The sequence below is a fragment of the Euleptes europaea genome, chromosome 4, assembly GCF_029931775.1.
Source record: "Euleptes europaea isolate rEulEur1 chromosome 4, rEulEur1.hap1, whole genome shotgun sequence".
NCBI classification, from domain to species: domain Eukaryota; kingdom Metazoa; phylum Chordata; class Lepidosauria; order Squamata; family Sphaerodactylidae; genus Euleptes; species Euleptes europaea.
In genome coordinates, this window is record NC_079315.1 from 122,160,252 (window position 1) to 122,177,164 (window position 16,913).

The window sequence follows — 16,913 nt, forward strand, 5'->3', positions numbered from 1 at the left end:
TTTTGCCTGCTGGAACCCCGTCCTCTCTGCTCTGGCAGGGCTAAAGTCCTCTCCCTACTCATTCCTCTGTAGTTCCTTTTTATGAAATAGTGGAACTCCCTGCCCCAGGATGTGGTGATGGCTGCCAACTTGGGGGGCTTTAAGAGGGGAGTGGACATGTTCATGGAAGCGAGGAGTATTCATGGCTACTAGTTAAAATGGATACTAGTCATGATGCTTGCCTATTCTCTCCAGGATCAGAGGAGCATATCTGTGGAACACAGGTAGGATGGTGCTGCTGCAGTCGTCTTGTTTGGGGGCTTCCTAGAGGCACCTGGTTGGCCACTGTGTGAACAGACTGCTGGACTTGATGGGCCTGGGTCTGATCCAGCAGGGCCTTCCTTATGTTCTTATAATTTCATGTTCACAGCACCTACTAAGTTTAATTGCTCTAGATGGTACACAGGAACCAAAAACAGCCTCGGCGGGGTGTGTGATAGAATTTCAGGGGCCTGTGGGATAATTTCTGCATTAGAAGTGAGAGTTGAAAATCCCCTTTCTCCATGGAATTCCTCCAAATGTGCTCCTGTGGAGGAGATGGGCCTTCAGAATCAGCCCACCTGAAGCAAACACTGGTGCCTTTCTCCCCCCCTCTCCAAATTATCTTCTGTGACTCCAGATTATGCCCATGACCTCTAACAAAACGGTGTGTTGAATAGCTGCCTCCTGCCAGGGGTGGGACCGTCCCTCCAAGCAGATGGTGCCTGTGTCCTTGATGAGGAAATTTCCGTTGTAAATTTGAGTGAGAGCCGGGGTGTCTCTTGCTCTCTGCCCAGCTGTTCCTCGCCAGGCCTCTTATCTCTGCTTTCCACTTGCCCTCTGCATCACGCCAGCTTTATGGCTTCGGTCTGGCTTGGTGGGCTGGGCATCTCGGCAGGCAGAGGCCCGCACTGTGGTGATAACTTAATCTCCCGCAATAATTTTGCGCACTGATTGGGAGGACCAAGCTTCGATGGGAAGTGGGGCTGTGGGGAAAGGAGTCCGGATGAGAGCTGACCGGGCAAAGGGCTCCTGGTGGGCACTGCTCCCCTGGTTGCTGCAGTCTCTTCAGGAACGAGGGCTCCTTCTCTGCTTTCTTTCCTCCCTTGTTTCCTAGAATCATAGAGATGGAAGGGACCTCCAGGGTCATCGAGTCCAACCCCCTGCACAATGCAGGAAATTCACAACTACCTCCCCCACACACACCCCTAGTGACCCCTGCTCCATGCCCAGAAGATGCTCAACTCCTGCCCAACCTCTCCTGCAAATGAACACATGAAGCTGCCTTATACTGAATCAGACCATCAAGGTCTATCAAGGTCAGTCTTGTCTACTCAGACCGGCAGCGGCTCTCCAGGGTCTCAGGCAGAGGTCTTTTACATCACCTACTTGCCTAGTCCCTTTAACTGGAGATGCCGGGGATTGAACCTGGGATCTTCTGCATGCCAAGTAGAGGCTCTGCCACTGAGCCACGGCCCCTCCCCATATCCATGCCTTAGATGCTGGATGTAGGGATGCCAACCTCCAGGTTCTGTGCAGTTGCCATTCTGTGGGATCAGCTGCTGAGGGAGGCCTGCCCTGGTGGATCCTCAGTGGATGTGGAGGAGGCAGGGTCCCAGGTTGGCTCTGGTCCTGTTGAGCTGGGCTAGCCAATGTGGTGTCAGGAAGCAAAATTCCTCCAGGCCAGATTGGCCAGGGATCCTGGAGGGGATTTTTTTTATCATCTTCTGGGCATGGAGTAGGGGTCACTGGGGTGTGGGGGGAGGTAGTTGTGAATTTCCTGCATGGTGCGGGGGGTTGGACTAGATGACCCTGGAGGTGCCCTTCCCAACTCTGTGATTCCGTTTCTGTCAGGAAGGTTGTGTGGATGCTGTCATGATGCTGCCAGACTCCGGACCGGAGAAGGAACCTGCCTCCTGCCCCCCCCCCCTTCCCTTCAGCATTTCTGCAGGTTGAAAGGCTTTGGGGGAAGTCTGCGCCGTGTCCTGGCTGCCGGTGGTGGGTCTTCAGGGAGCCTCAGGAAACACATTTATGATGATGGAGGCAAGGCACACCATTGTGCCGGGGACGGGGGTCAGGCAGGGGCAGGAGCAAAAGGCCAGCTCTGCCCAAAAAGGCCTCCTTCTCTGGGCTTTAATGCCTGCCGAGTTATTAGCCGTGTCGTGATGCTGTCCAGATGTGTGGGGCAAGAGACACGTCTGGGGGCCGGGGGGGCAGAATCAGCTGGGAGGGACTACTGTGCATGGAGAGGATGCTGGGGAAAAGAGAGTGCCGGATGAGTAGGCCGCCGCCGCGCTGCCCCCATCGCAGTTTCTGCCCTGGGGCTCAGCTCCCACAGGAGGAGGGGGTATATCTGGAAGGGTTTTAGGGTGGGAGGGTCTCCCTTTCTGAGATCTCCCGTCCCTTAAGGCACCCCTCTGAAGCAGCCATGGAGAAGCGGTTGGGGCTGATTCAGACTTGCGCAGCATTTGGAATTAAAGATGCAAGCCACTGGAGTGAGAGTTGTTTTGGGAGGAGGGGCAGAGTGTGTATGGCTGAGTTTGGCCATAGAATCATAGAATCGTCATAGAGTTGGAAGGGACCACCTGGGTCATCTAGTCCAACCCCCTACACAATGCAGGAAATTCCAAACCTCCCCCCAAGGGTTGCCAGGTCCCTCTTCCCTACCGGCGGGAGATTTTTGGGGCGGAGCCTGAGGAGGGCGGGGTTTGGGGAGGGGAGGGACTTCAATGCCATAGAGTCCAATTGCCAAAGCAGTCATTTTTCTCCAGGTGATCTGAGCTCTATCGCCTGGAGATCAGTTGTATTAGCAGGAGATCTCCTGCTACTACCTGGCAGTTGGCAACCCTACTCCCCCCCACACACACACACCCAGTGACCCCTACTCCATTCCCAGAAGATGGCCAAGGTGCCCTCCCTCTCATGATCTGCCTGAGGTCATAGAATCAGCATTGCTGACAGATGGCCATCTAGCCTCTGCTTAAAAACCTCCAGAGACGGAGAGCTTACCACCTCCTGAGGAAGCCTGTTCCACCGAGGAGCCGCTCTAACTGTTAGAAAATTCTTCCTAACGTCAAGACGGAAACTCTTTTGATTTAATTTCAACCCACTGGTTCTGGTCTGACCTTCTGGGGCAACAGAAAACAACTTGGCACCCTCCTCTATATGACAGCCCTTCAAGTACTTGAAGATGGTTATCCTATCCCCTCTCAGTCTTCTCCTCTCCAGGCCAGTTAACAGCAAGCTGTTTTCACATTGATTAGTAGTAGTATTTTAAAATGGAAGCATTCGTTGAAAAATGTGCATGTCAAGAATGTGGATTCAAATTTGTAAATGCCACCACTTTTGTGCTATTGCTCATCTGCGTTATCAGAGTTTTCTGGTGCATCGGAGTCTTTTTAATCCTCCTATGTCCAAATGCAAAGGTCAGCCTCTCGGACTGACTAACCCAGGAGAGTCCCCTGGCTCCAGGGTCTCTGCCAGAGAGGGGTCCCCCTGGCACCTGCTGGCAGAGAGCCTTTTAATTACCCCATCAGCTGTCGTCCCCCCAGGCAAAGGGGTCTGAAGGCCAGGTGTGTACCCCAGGCCTTTCGGAAGCAAGCAGTCAGCCATGCTTATATTTGATGGGGATGCCTTTGTGGTTTTGCCCTTTGTCTCTCACCCTGGGTGCATCGGAGCAGAGCCTGTGTGTTATAATTAAGCCAGGCTTGAACGTGGGCCTCCTTCACGCCAGTCTGGCTGCTTTTTCGGTAGTCACAGAGCAGTTGCTCTACTGGGGTTGAGACAGTCGTGCCAGAAAAAAAATCGGGGTGTTCAGTTTGCCTCATGTCCAGAGGCACGTTCTGCAGAGAAACTGTTAGGATAAAAGGAGGGAAGAGCTGCAATCCTTCAGCAAAAAGTTTTCAGATTTCACTTAACATGAGCAAAGCATCCCAGAGCATGAGCAGAGCATCCCAGGAAGGGGAACCAGCTCCCGAGTCTAGCCTGATCCCCCAGGGTTGTTGGCCGGAGGAGAAGAGTCATTTTTTTATATGCTGACTTTCTTTACCACTTAAGGAAGAATCAAACCAGCCTACAATTACCTTCCCCTCCCCACAACAGATACCCTGTGAGGTAGGCGGGGCTGAGACAATGTGACTAGCCCAAGATCACCCAGCTGGCTTCGAGTGTAGGAGTGGGGAAACAAATCTAGTTCACCAGATTAGCCTCCGCCGCTCATGTGGAGGAGTGGGGAATCAAACTCGGTTCTCCAGATCAGAGTCTACCGCTCCAAACTACCGCTCTTAACCACTACACCATGCTGGAGGGGGACAGTACACACAGTTTTGCTCGGAGATTCTCATGACCATCTGGGTCCATAATCCTTCTGACTTCCAGCTTCTGGCAATTGCTGGTTTAAGGGAGGCCGTCTCCAGTTTGGTATTCAGACACATTAACCCTGCCTGAATGGTGAGGAGGAGATCAGGAACGCCACGTACTGGCATCATCCGCGTAGTATGTCACATTAATTGGGGGCAAAAGCAGTCACAGTTAAACAAACAGCCTTGAAAAATATGCTGTTTTATACACAATTATCATTATCTAATGCCATAAACTGTCCTACAAAAACAATATTTATTCTGCACCATTCCTAGAAAGCATTTTGGGTAACTAAAACCTTGTCTTAAAAAGCAATTCACACATTCCAACAGAGAAAAAATTACGTAGGGACCCACAGAAAGAGAGAGAGAGAGTAGAATTCCTAGTTTTTATTGCTAAAATAGATTTTAAAAGTCCTGAGTGGGGGAGATATGAGAGGAAGCCCCCCCCCCCATGTTTATGCTTATTCTTTGGACCCCAGCATACCTTAATGAAGTACCCAGAAGCCTAAAATGGCAAGCTTTGACTATCCCAGAAGGGAATCCCTGCTTGTCCCTCAATCGGTTTCCTCCTTCAACTAGTTACCCTGGCCACCTCTAACTAGGATGAGACCTGGGGATCCTCCGGAATTACAGATCTATCGCCAGAGTGCAGAGATCGGTTCCCCTGGAGAAAATGTCTGCTTTGGAGGGTGGACGGTATGGCATTATGTCCCACTGAGGCCCCTGTCCTTCTTAGGCTCCATCTCCAAATCTCAAGGACTTTCCCAACATGGATCTGGCAAACCTTCCCCCCCACCCCGCCGCCAGTGCCCCAGGGGACCTGGCAACCCCACCTCGAATGTCTCTGGACAATGAGTTCCAAAGGCTCTTTCTGGGGAGAGGACCCTCTTTCAGAGATCTGCCCCTTCCACCATTTGAGCAACCTGCTCCCAGGCAATTTGTGCTCTGGGAAAGAAATTAAATTGTGACTAAAGTTAGTTGGTTTTATAGACCGGCATCCTGGCCCTTCAACCACTGCCACCTTTAATTTTAGCTCTTGAGTTTTTGGATGTCAATTGGTGGGTTTTAAACAATCAGTTATTTACTTGTTTTGTTTAATGGGATCGGAGCGTTGGCAGACCGCTTCTTGCCAGACGGGCATCCCTGCAGCCGCCAAGTCACCCACCACTCCCCTTCAGCATGCACTGCTAGAGGCCAGCATGCGCTGCTAGAGGTCATCAGCTGTGCACCCCTGGCTGTGCGCCAAGTCTCTGCTGCACCCCCACCTCCAGCTTCCACCGAGGCAAGGCGGAGTCGTCCGCCATCCTAGGAAGAAAAGGCAGCACATTCTGCAACCGTGCCCAGGAACAGCATCCTCCCGGTGTTGCTCTGAAGCAGGGAAGCAGTGCCCAGTTTGGAACGAGACTCTGTTTTGTTTAATTTCTGGGTACAAAACAATTTACAATTACAGTTGGAAGCAATAAAAATAAACAACGAATCCATGCATCTTACGAGTACTGAACAGAGCTGTAAAAATGGCACCGTTTTGAATTGGACACAGAAGGGAGCCTTCCAGACCGTGTGGTTGCGGTGCCGGCATCTGCCGTCCCGGCACAGGTTTGTAAAGAAATGCTGGAGCGTGGCACAGGAGACCAGGGAGTGTGTTTTCCTCGGGAGCCAGTCCAGGGTGTTTCCCCTTTGTCTGAGGGACGAAGGACTCCCGTAAGGAGAGACGGGGTGTTTGGTGGAATGGAGCCGCACCCCCACAATCATTCCTTTGGGGAAAACTTGGTCAATGTGCTTTAGCTCCGGTGGAGAGTGACCCGTCATGTCTGGTAGAGAGTAGCAACCATTGCACAATAGCAACCCAGGTCTAAACACACAACTGGGAGCAGCACCCAGTTGTGTCTTCTTGATGCTGAATCCTGTGAGATGCACATTTCCAGTCATTGTTGCGTCATTTCCTCATCTTACAATTTTTTTCAAGCATATCCTTAAAATGCCTTAGACGCATACCGGGAAAAGAATGTGTGAGGTGTTGGGGGGTGTAACCCTGTGTGAGTTTGCTTCTCCCAGTGGCCTGAGGCTTGGCTTCCTAGCTTGAGAAGGCTGTTTGATGGTATAAGTACAATCAGTCTGTGGGCAGAATGACAAAGTAGGTGGCCCGTGGTCCCTTAAAGCTCTTTGGTGATATAGAGCCAGCGTGGGGTGGTGTTTGGAGTGGTGGACTCTAATCTGGAGAACTGGGTTGGTTTCCCCACTCGTCCACATGAAGTCAGCTGGGTGACCTTGGGCTAGTCACAGTTCTCTTGGAACTCTCTCAGCCCCACCTACATCACAAGGTTTCTGTTGTGGGGAGAGGAAGGGAAGCAGATTGTAAGCTGGTTTGATTCTCTTTAAAAGGTAGAGAAAATTGGCATATAAAAACCCAACTCTTCTTTTTCTCCTCCACATGAGTGGCAGACTCTAATCTGGTGAACCAGGTTGGTTTCCCCACTCCTCCACATGAAGCCAGCTGGGTGACCTTGGACTAGTCACAGTTCTCTTAGAGCTCTCTCAGCCCCACCTGCCTCACAAGGTGTCTGTTGTGGGGAGAGGAAGGGAAGGCAATCGCAAGCCGGTTTGATTCTCCTTGAAAAAGTTAGACAAAGTTGGCATATACCGGTATAAACCAACTCTTCTTCTTCAGGGGCATCTGTGGCCTTAAATGTTTCTTGGCCTGCAGATGTGTTTTTTAAAAAAACCAAAAGCAGAAATTTGTTTGCTGGGATGCGTGCATGTAGGGTTGCCCACCTCCAGGTGGTGGCTGGAGATCCCCCAGAATTACAGCTGGTCTCCAGATGACAGAGATCAGTTCCCCTGGAGAAAATGGCTGCTTCAGGAGGCTGGTCTCTATGGCATTACACCCTGCTGAAGCCCCGCCGTCCCCAAACCCCACCCTCCCCAGGCTCCACCCCCAAAATCCCCAGGTATTTCCCAGCCCAGATCTGGCAAACTTGTGTGGGATAAAGTGTTTTTTCCTTGCCTCTTTCAGGGAGCTTTTGCTAGTGTGTTAGTAGGGTGCTTTTTAAATGGGATCTTTGCAGTGGGTTTTATCTTCTGTGCATTTTGTTTTTAATCCATGTTTGTAGCTGCTTTGGGAGCTTTGTTTATTGACGAACAGGGTAAAACGATTTGTTAAAAATTAGCAGTCAGAATTATATGTGGATGTTTGTCCTGGGGAAAGAACCCTCTGCAGGCAGCCGATTCAGGCAGGGATGGATCCAGCCAGGACCGCTCCCCAAGTCGGTCAATAAAAGCACAATTGGGCACGTTTACAGCCACCTTTTGAAATGGGGCTAAGGGGGAAAGGGCTTAACCCTTCAAGGCCCAGCTCAGTTTCACGGGTTGAGGGCAGCCGTCCTGCTCTGCTTTTAGCGGGTTTAAAAGAAGGAATAGGGTTGCACCGTATAAAGAAGAAGAGTTGGTTTTTATATGCCGGCTTTCTCTACCACTTAAGGGAGACTCAAACTGGCTTACAGTCACCTTCCCTTCCCCTCCCCACATAGACACCCTGTGAGGTAGGTGGGGCTGAGAGAGCTGTGACTAGCCCAAGGTCACCCAGCTGGCTTCATGTGCAGGAGCAGGGAAACCAACCCAGTTCACCAGATTAGCCTCTGCCGCTCATGTTGAGTAGGGAAGCAAACCTGGTTCTCCAGAATAGAGTCCACTACTCCAAACCACCACTCGTAACCACTACACCACGCTGGCTTTACAGGCCTACCCGGATAAATGATTGGGACTACCGTCGATATTGCAGTGTATCTCTTATTGTAAGTAGGTTCCGATTACGTAGGGTAGTTTCGTGTTAGGTTCCTGTTCTGTGATTTTTGTGCCTCTTGCTGTGTCGTGTGAATACTTATGCTCTGCTTCAGTTCTTTCTGGTGGTTCCATACTTCTAAAATCCCAGTGCGGTGGTTACTGGCATTTGCTCGCCAAGCCAGATGGCTCACGGCTTGTGGACAGCGCTCCGTTGTCACAACTGAATTATTCTGAGCCGCCGGCCTGCAGCTGAAGTCGTGGCTTGCTATGCCAAACCCTTCTGTGGAGCTCCGGCTGGGGTGGACTCCCCGCTCCCTCTTTGGCCTCCCTGCCCTCGCGACCCCGGGGCTCTCTGCCAGCCTGCCCCCCCACCATGAATGACTTATTATTAATGAGGAAAGAGTGAGGAAAGCACCTGACAACTTTCCCCATCTTTCTTGTAACTGCCTGGATCCTCCGGTCCCACTGTCCCCTTGACAGTCAGCGCTTAAATCAGATGAAAGATGCTCCTTCGAAAGTGCGCGGGGCAGGCCCCACGGGTGAAGCTTTCTGAAGCACAGATCCGCGTGGTGGCACAGCCCATCTTTGCTCTGGGACGTAGTCTTGACTTTGGCAGGGTCTTGGGAAGGGCTGGGGATGGCAGCCTAGGAAGAGTTGTCACCAAGGCCTGCAAGGGAAGGCTGAGGGACCTGGGAATGTTCAGTCTGGAGAAGAGGAGGTCGAGGGGGGACAGGGTTGCTTGCTCTCTTTAAGTATGTGAAGGGCTGTCACTCAGAGGAGGGCAGGGAGATGTCCCTGTTGGCAGCAGAGGAGAGGACTCACAATAACTGGTATTAATTGCAGGCGGAAAGGTCCCAGTTGGATAGTAGGAAACATTTTTTTGTATAGTAAGAGTTGTTCAGCAGTAGAATTGGCTGCCTAGGGAGGTGGTGAGCTCTCCCTCACTGGCAGTCTTCACACAGAGGCTGGACAAGCCCTTGTCAAGAAAGTCTCTAGGCTGATCCTGCAATGAGTAGGGGGTTGGACTAGATGGCCTCTATGGTTCCTTCCAACTCTATGATTCTATGTGTACAGTTCTACCTGGGCGGCCACCCCAAGGAACACAAGCAGAATGGAGCGGGTGCAGAGGAGAGTGACGAGGATGATCAGGGGCCTGGAGACCAAGCCCTACGAGGAAAGGCTGCGAGACTCGGGAACGTGCAGTCTGGAGAAGGGGAGGTTGTGGTGGGACAGGATTGCTCTCTTGAAGTATTTGAAGGGCTGTCACTTAGAGGAGGGCAGGGAGCTGTTCCTGTTGGCGGCAGAGGAGAGGACTCGCAATAATGGGTTTAAATTGTGGGTGGAAAGGCACCGGCTGGATATTAAGAATTTTTTTTTATTATTTGATCCAGCCTTTCTTATGTTCTTTCCTTTCTTATGTTCTTATGTCATGGAACTGTAGTGTATGGACAGAACTATCAGTTTAGCATCAATTTGCGGGGTGGGGGGGGAAGCTGTTCTAAGAGTGTGCGGTTCCATGTTCCGGAGCCCCACATCCCTTTGGCTCCCTGTGGAACGGCACGCCGCCTGTTTTATTCAGTGAGACTCTCTCCCGGCCCTGCTGCAGATTGTGATGACAGTCGCTTTATTCTGGATACCGTTGTAAGATTATTTCTAAAACAAGTCTGTAAAAGCAATTTAAAGTGCTGCGAGTTGGACGTGAAATAAAATATTTAGACGCAAGGTGTTTCATTTTGGCCTCTTAAGCAAACCGAGGCAAGGCTTTCAGTCAAAACAAGAAATGCCGTTTGGTCGGCAAATGTTGGCTTTGAGGTTGGCATGGGGTGGGGGGTGGAGGACCGAATACCCTCCGACGAAGCCACGCCCCACCCGGTGCCAGGCAATTCCCCTCCCTTTGAGTTTTGAAGCCCCTTACCTCAGTGAAGTAGTTGTGTTTCTCGTGTTTATTTATCAAAAGCATTTATAAGCTCGCCTTTCTCCCAGGCCATTGGGAGCCCTGTGTCAGACTCAGGCATCTGTCCCTAGCATCCCATAGGCAAACTTATCCAGGCAGGTAGTCCTGAAGCAGTAATACTTTATTAGGAGCAAAAGGCAGATTAAAAGAACTGACTGTCATCAAACAGAAGAAGGCTGCTAATGGCGATGCGTAGGCAGGTTACATGTTTAAAAGCACTCTAGCCTGTGAAAGTAAAACAAAGCGAGGCAAACCCAAGATAAGGGATTCCCAGGAAGTGTAGACTAAATATTACACAGCTGTGGAAAACAGGACGGACGAAACTGTACACAGAGTTTACAGGCATGAGAACCAAGGTCTTGACACGGAGCCAGAGGCTGGCCTATTCATGTCAAGCAACCAGCAAAGGCCTGACACCCAGGTGGGTCGGCGTGGCTGCCGGCGCTCACCCAGGGGGTACTCTTGATTCACTCGGATACCACCTGGCCTGAAAAAGAGCCCACACTTCCAAAGAAGCAGGAGCGTGTCTTTACGGGGGTGGTGAGCGGCGCATTCCTGGAGTGTGAAGGGTTTCAAGGAGCAGCACCTTGAAGTAATGCACTTAATTGGAGCTGAGCCGAGTGTTTTGTTGAATTTCAGCCGTGAACACGCAAGGTGGTACTCCACAAAGCTTTCTCTCAGTCGTATTCCTCATGTGAGAGAAGAATAATTTCTCATTTGCTGTCTCCGGGCTCAGCCCTCGCTGAGCTAGATGCCCGTGTGTGTGGGGGGGGGGAGAGCCTCCCACCCTTCCCCTGCTGACCCTCCACCTCTCACCCCACTAACCTGTCACCGTTTTGTTTGCTCCCACAGATGGCGTTCCCTGTGCCGTCGACATGCTATGTGGTACTCACCGCAGTGGTGGTAGTGTATGCTCAGAGGCACAGTCAGCAAGGTAAGTCTTCTCCCCCTCTTCTCTGCGCCTCTGAGAAACCTCTCTGCAGTAGGCAGCGCTGTGGCAATTGATGATCTGCCCAGCAATGGCATCTGTCCATCTCTGAGGGGTGGTTGGCATGTCCCAAATGCACCCCGGTCCACATCAATCTCAGCATGTGTTGGAAAAGCAAGCGTGGGATTGTAGCGCTGCGTGGCCCATTGGAAGTCCTACAGCTGTGCCCAGCCATTCACAGCATGATCTCCCCTGGCACAATAAATATGGTCCTGAACCGTGAGTTGGGTTAGGTGGGGAAAGCAGTCACACTCCCCGTTCCAAGTGGGGCCATTTCTACAACCAGATAAATTTTCTGGAAGCCTCACTTCCAAAAGGATGTGGACAGAATTGAGCAGGTACAGGGGAGGGTGAAGAAGATGATCAGGGGCCTTGAGACCAAGGAGCCCTACGAGGAAAGGCCGAGGGAGTTGGGAATGTTCAGTCTGGAGAAGAGGAGGTTGAGGGGGGACAGGATTGCTCTCTTGAAGTATGTGAAGGGTTGTCACTTAGAGGAGGGCAGGCAGCTGTTCCTGTTGACAGCACAGGAGAGGACTCGCAATAATGGATTTAAATTGTGGGTGAAAAGATACCAGCTGGATATTAGGAATAATTTTTTTACATTAAGAGTTGTTCAACAGTGGAATCAGCTACCTAGGGAGGTGTTGAGCTCCCCCTCACTGGCAGTCTTTAAGCTGAGGCTGGACAAGCACTTGTCAGGGACGCTCAAGGCTGATCCTGCATTAAGCAGGAGGTTGGACTAGATGGCCTTTATATCCCCTTCCAACTCTATGGTTCTATGATTCTATGAAGCTTCCAGGCAGTCCTTCCACATGTGCGCTTGATGCATTGAAATCAACATGTTTGTGTGTGTGTGGGGAGCATGTGATTGCCAGCTTGTGAGCACATCTCTTACACACGTAGAACTTATATTCGCGTACACTCCTTCCCCATGATGGCATGTTCGGAAAAGCAGCATCCCAGATAACAGTGCGGGAGCATAGACTCCATGCACGTGATCCATGTTCACAGAGACAGGGGAACTCACTGCCACAGCGCAGGACTGAAGACAACAAATTGATCAAGGCCAGGTGGGCTAGAGTGAACGTGGGCATGTTTTGAGGGCTCTGGCTCACCTTCTGACTTTGGATACTTCTTAAATATATGCTTGCAGTTAACCAAAAAAAAAAGAGAAGTGGGGTTAAATTTTCTTTTGGATGTGTTTTCAGCAGACTCCAAAGGCAGACAGTTCTGGAGTGGTGGACTGCATTTATGAGACGCGCCCTAATTACAGTGTCTGCTCTTGACTGATGGAGCAATTGAAGCATCCTTGGTGAATGGCAGCTCACAAGGTGTGGAAAAGAAAGAAAGTGGAAAAGACAGCTCAAGGAGCCTTGCTTGGTGTAGTGGTTAAGAGCGGTGATTTGGAGCGGTGGAGTCTGATCTGGAGAACTGGGTTTGATTCCCCACTCCTCCACATGAGCGGCGGATGCTAATCTGGTGAACTGGATTTGTATCATCACTCCTCCACACTAAGCCAGCTGGGTGACCTTGGGCTAGTGACAGCTCTCTCAGCCCCACCTACCTCACAGGGTGTCTGTTGTGGGGAGGGGAGGGGAGGGGAAGGTGACTGTAAGCCAGTTTGATCCTTCCTTAAGTGGTAGAGAAAGTCAGCATTTAAAAATCAACTCCTCTTCTTCCTTCTGGCCTCCTCTAGACTAAACTTACCTCTAGATTAGATTACTACGATGCTCTGTACATGGGGCTGACCTTGAGAAGTGTACAGAAGCTTCAGTTGGTACAGACTGCTGTAGCCAAGATGTTGACAGAAGTGAGTTGAAGGGACCAGATCGCTCCAGTCCTGGCCCACCAACACGGGCTCCCAATTTGTTTCAGGGTGCAATTCAGAGTGCTGGTCTTGACCATCAAAGCCCTATATGGTTTGGGACCAACATACCTGAAGGACTGTTATACCAACATACTTGAAGGGCTCAGAGAATGGTGCCGAGTTGTTTTGTGTTGCCCCAGATGGTTGGACCAGAACCAACGGGTTGGAATTAAACCATAAAGAGTTTCCGTCTAGACATGAGGAAGAATTTCCTAACAGTTAGAGCAGTTCCTCGGAGGAACAGCCTTCCTCAGGAGGTGGTAAGAGCTCTCCTTCCCTGGAGGTTTTGAAGCAGAGGCTAGATGGCCATCTGTCAGCAATGCTGATTCTGTGACCTTAGGCAGATCATGGGAGGGAGGGCATCTTGGCCATCTTCTGGGCATGGAGTATGGGGTCACTGGGTGTGTATGAGGGGGAGAGAGGTAGTTGTGAATTTCTGCATTGTGGAGGGGGTTGGACTGGATGACCCTGGTGGTCCCTTCCAACTCTGTGATTCTATGTCTGCCCCTCACTTATGAACCCACCCAACCACTACTGTCATCTCTGGAGTTCCTGCTTCGACTGTCCCCTTCTTCTGAGGTTAGATGTGTGGCAACCCGGGAGAGGGCCTTCTCAGTTATGGCACCAGAGCTCTGAGACTCTCTCCCCGGGAAAATGTGTCCGTCTCCTTCTGTTGCCAGCTTCTGCCTGCAGATGAAGACTTTTTTTGTTTTGTTTAATTCAACATGCCCTTTCTTGACCATTGTTTTAATTGTAGTTTTTATGTCTTGGTACATATTTGTACTCTGTTTTTAATATGTTTTAACGATGTGTGTTGGGGAGCCGTTGATTTTAATGGTTTTAAAATGTGGTTTGATCATGTGTGCTTGGTGGCCCTTTGTGTCGACAGCTGCAGATGGAATCGAACTGGAATAGATCCCTTGAGCAGGTCTCTGAATCTCTCCGTCTGTGAAGTTAGTTATCTATTTTTGAATTCTGATTAAACCATTTATAATGACATACGTCACTTTTTTTTTTGCAGAAGGCTCAATGAGCTCTTGCTCTCCTCTTGCACGTCCCCCCTTTTGACTCTAATGCTGAGGTCTCTCTTGTGGGGGGTTGCCAACAACCTGGAGACAAAATGTCCTGCTCTCTTATTAGAAGCTGAATAGGAAGTCATTTACCAGGTGGTGGGTTTTACTTCCATGCTGTGATGAAAAGTTTCACCTGCTCATTTCTGCACATTAAGCATGGGTTGGCACTTGCATCTGCATTTAATTATTTATATCCCATCCCCCCCATCCAAGTTGGGACTCCAAACTATTTAGATCACGGTTTTCCCCGCCTTCATTTTCTCACAACAGGAACCCTGTGAGTTACGCCAGTGTGAGAGTTTGTGACGGGCCCAAGGTCACCCGAGTGAGGTTCCATGCTACCAGTCAGGATTTAGACCCGGGTTTCCCAGGATCCTCGTCTGACGCTCTATCTACTACGCCATGCCAGCCTCTATGAAACAGGACATTTTTTCCCCTCCGGGCCAGTTGGCAACTGTACTGTAACACTCTTGAAAGGCGACATCTTCCAATGTCTTGGACTTCTGGAGAGGCCAGTCCTGCCCGCCCCCCAGCCTAAGTGGGATGGTGGGATTTGGGTGATTTTTTGCCATTTTCTGCATTTCCAGAGCTCTCACCCCCCCTACCCCCCACCCCCATCTCCATAATTGAGTTCTCCTGGATCTTTCCAGGCCTCCTGACTGGTTTCCTGACTTCTCTATTTTTAAATTCTCCACTATTGATCAACACCTTTGCTGAATTAACTCACGTTTAAATAATAATTATGTTTTCGCCCCAGAGACTAGGCAGGGAGGGAGATAAACACCCTTGGAAATGAATGAGCTGGTTCGGGCCGCATGCCGAGGTTAATATATTGACGGGTGTCCGAGTGGCTGCGATACCCGTAGCTTAGTAACCAGCGCGAAGCAATTAGCCTCAATCATTACCAGGCAGAAGGGGGGGGAGTTTGCCTCCCCTCTTCCCCCCCTCCTTCGGGTGCTAATCTTTGGCAATCAGTTCTGCTGCAGGGCCCCCCCTGGGAAAGCAGCCCATTTGCAAAGGCTGATTGCATTGGGGGCAGGATGACACCTCTGACAGCCAGCCGGCTTCCCAGCTGTAGTGCCCCCCCCCCAGAACATCTCGCCCACCTGGCCCGCCCGATGGCATTCTCCTTCCTCCTTTTCGGCAGCCCTGTTGCATTTCTATATCTGCAGAAGCATGCCGCGATTTATCTTGGCTTTCATTTTTTAAAGTTTTTAAAAATCATTTGGGCTCTCACAATGATAATTAAACAACCCAACAATAAAACAAGCTTTGAAACATCCTGACAGCACCCTAAGAGAAACGCTCCAAATCATGGACCGTGCCGGGCTGTTTGTTCTCTCCTGCCTCACTTTCCTAAGGCTTCCCACCAAAGTACCTACAGAGGCTGAACAAACACCTGACATGGTGTTTACATGCCCTGGCTGGAACCGGCCCACGTACAAACACACGTGCTTATTTTGAAAGCAGGGAAGGGCCTGCAGAATAATACGGAATGATAGAATTTCCCGCGTGTGTCTCTTTCCGGTGACTTTCTTGGCAAACCAGCAGGAAGGGCTAGAGATCCCCAGGTAGACTCTCTCCTTCCTCTAGATGGCCATTTGTCAGCAATGCTGATTCTGTGAACTTAGGCAGATCATGAAAGGGAAGGCAGGAAGGGTTGTGTCAGTGTTTGGCTCTCGTGGCCCTTTCTTACATGCCCAGGGAAATGCCAATCACCACTTTGGGGTCAGGAAGGAATTTTCCTCCAAGCCAGACTGGCCAGGGATCCTGGAGGTTTTTTGCCTTCCTCTGGGCATAGAGCAGGGGTCACTGGTTGTGTGTTGGGGAGGTAGTTGTGAATTTCCTGCATTGTGCAGGAGGCGTGGGGGTTGGACTAGATGACCCTGGAGATCCCTTCCAACACTATGGTTCTATGATTCTATCTGAGAAATAGCAGGTGGGAGGGACAGAGCCAGGGCACAGAAGGGCATTGGGGGTTCTCGGAGAGCAACTTGGCAGATGCCCCGTTCCTTTTCGTGAGCTCCTGACTGAGGTCGCGCTAAAAGGTCTGCTTTGACCCAGATGGGGGGGGGGGGCGCACATTCTGAACCAAGGGGTCTCTCTCTCTCTCTCTCTCTCTTCCCCCCCCCCCCATCTAATCCACACCTCTGCTCCCATTCCTGTGTCCTGGAGAGACGGCTGTCCGGCCTCTGCTTGAGTGTATGATCCCATTATCTGCCTGTTAGGAAGTTTCTCCCAACATCCCACTGAACTCTCCCATTTTGTTATTTAAAGCCAAGGGACAGCCCCTCCTCCCACTCCAGCTCATCCCCCCCCCCATCTACAGTATAGGGATTGCCCTCATGGGCCTACCTTGCAGGATGATTGTGAAGATTACAGAAATCATCACTGTGAAGCTCTTTGAGCGCTTGAAAGCACTGCATAAATGCTAAATGTTACCGACCTTCAAAGCAACAACAGAACATTCTAGCACCTGTCCCTCAAGGGCTCTGTTTTTCCAAAAGTTGGCCATGAATGTATACAAGAGTGGGCCTTTGGACCAAGCTAAGAAAGCAAGCTGGGGAAATATTGCCAGTGCCTCCCTATCTGTTGGATTTCTTCATCCTGCATGATTGAGAGAACTTTTGTTGCATGCTTCCACTGCGCCATAGTGAACTTTTGCTAAGTACTGAAAGGCTAGGGGCAGCTCCAGGGAAACGAACTGGCTCCCAGGTGATCAAAAATCAGTGGTATCATCTCACAAAGTGAAGAAGATTTGGAGTCCGTGGCAAGTTCAATTTCAGCACTGTTAAATATTATAAGACCCAGGTGGCGGAGGCTGGAGGCTGGTCTGATTAAACTTGATGTCTCTTTTGGTGATATTTTCATA

At 50.6% G+C, this 16,913-nt stretch overlaps 1 protein-coding gene across 1 annotated transcript in view; it reads left to right on the forward strand.

Annotated features, from left to right (window-relative positions):
* The window catches only part of CNTFR (ciliary neurotrophic factor receptor), a 170,994-nt gene that overhangs the window by 10,231 nt on the left and 143,850 nt on the right, over positions 1 to 16,913 (forward strand). Inside the window, exon 2 of the mRNA XM_056849097.1 lies at positions 10,966 to 11,047. Within this exon, the coding sequence (XP_056705075.1) occupies positions 10,966 to 11,047 (82 nt within the window). The remainder of the gene's footprint in view (positions 1 to 10,965; positions 11,048 to 16,913) is intronic.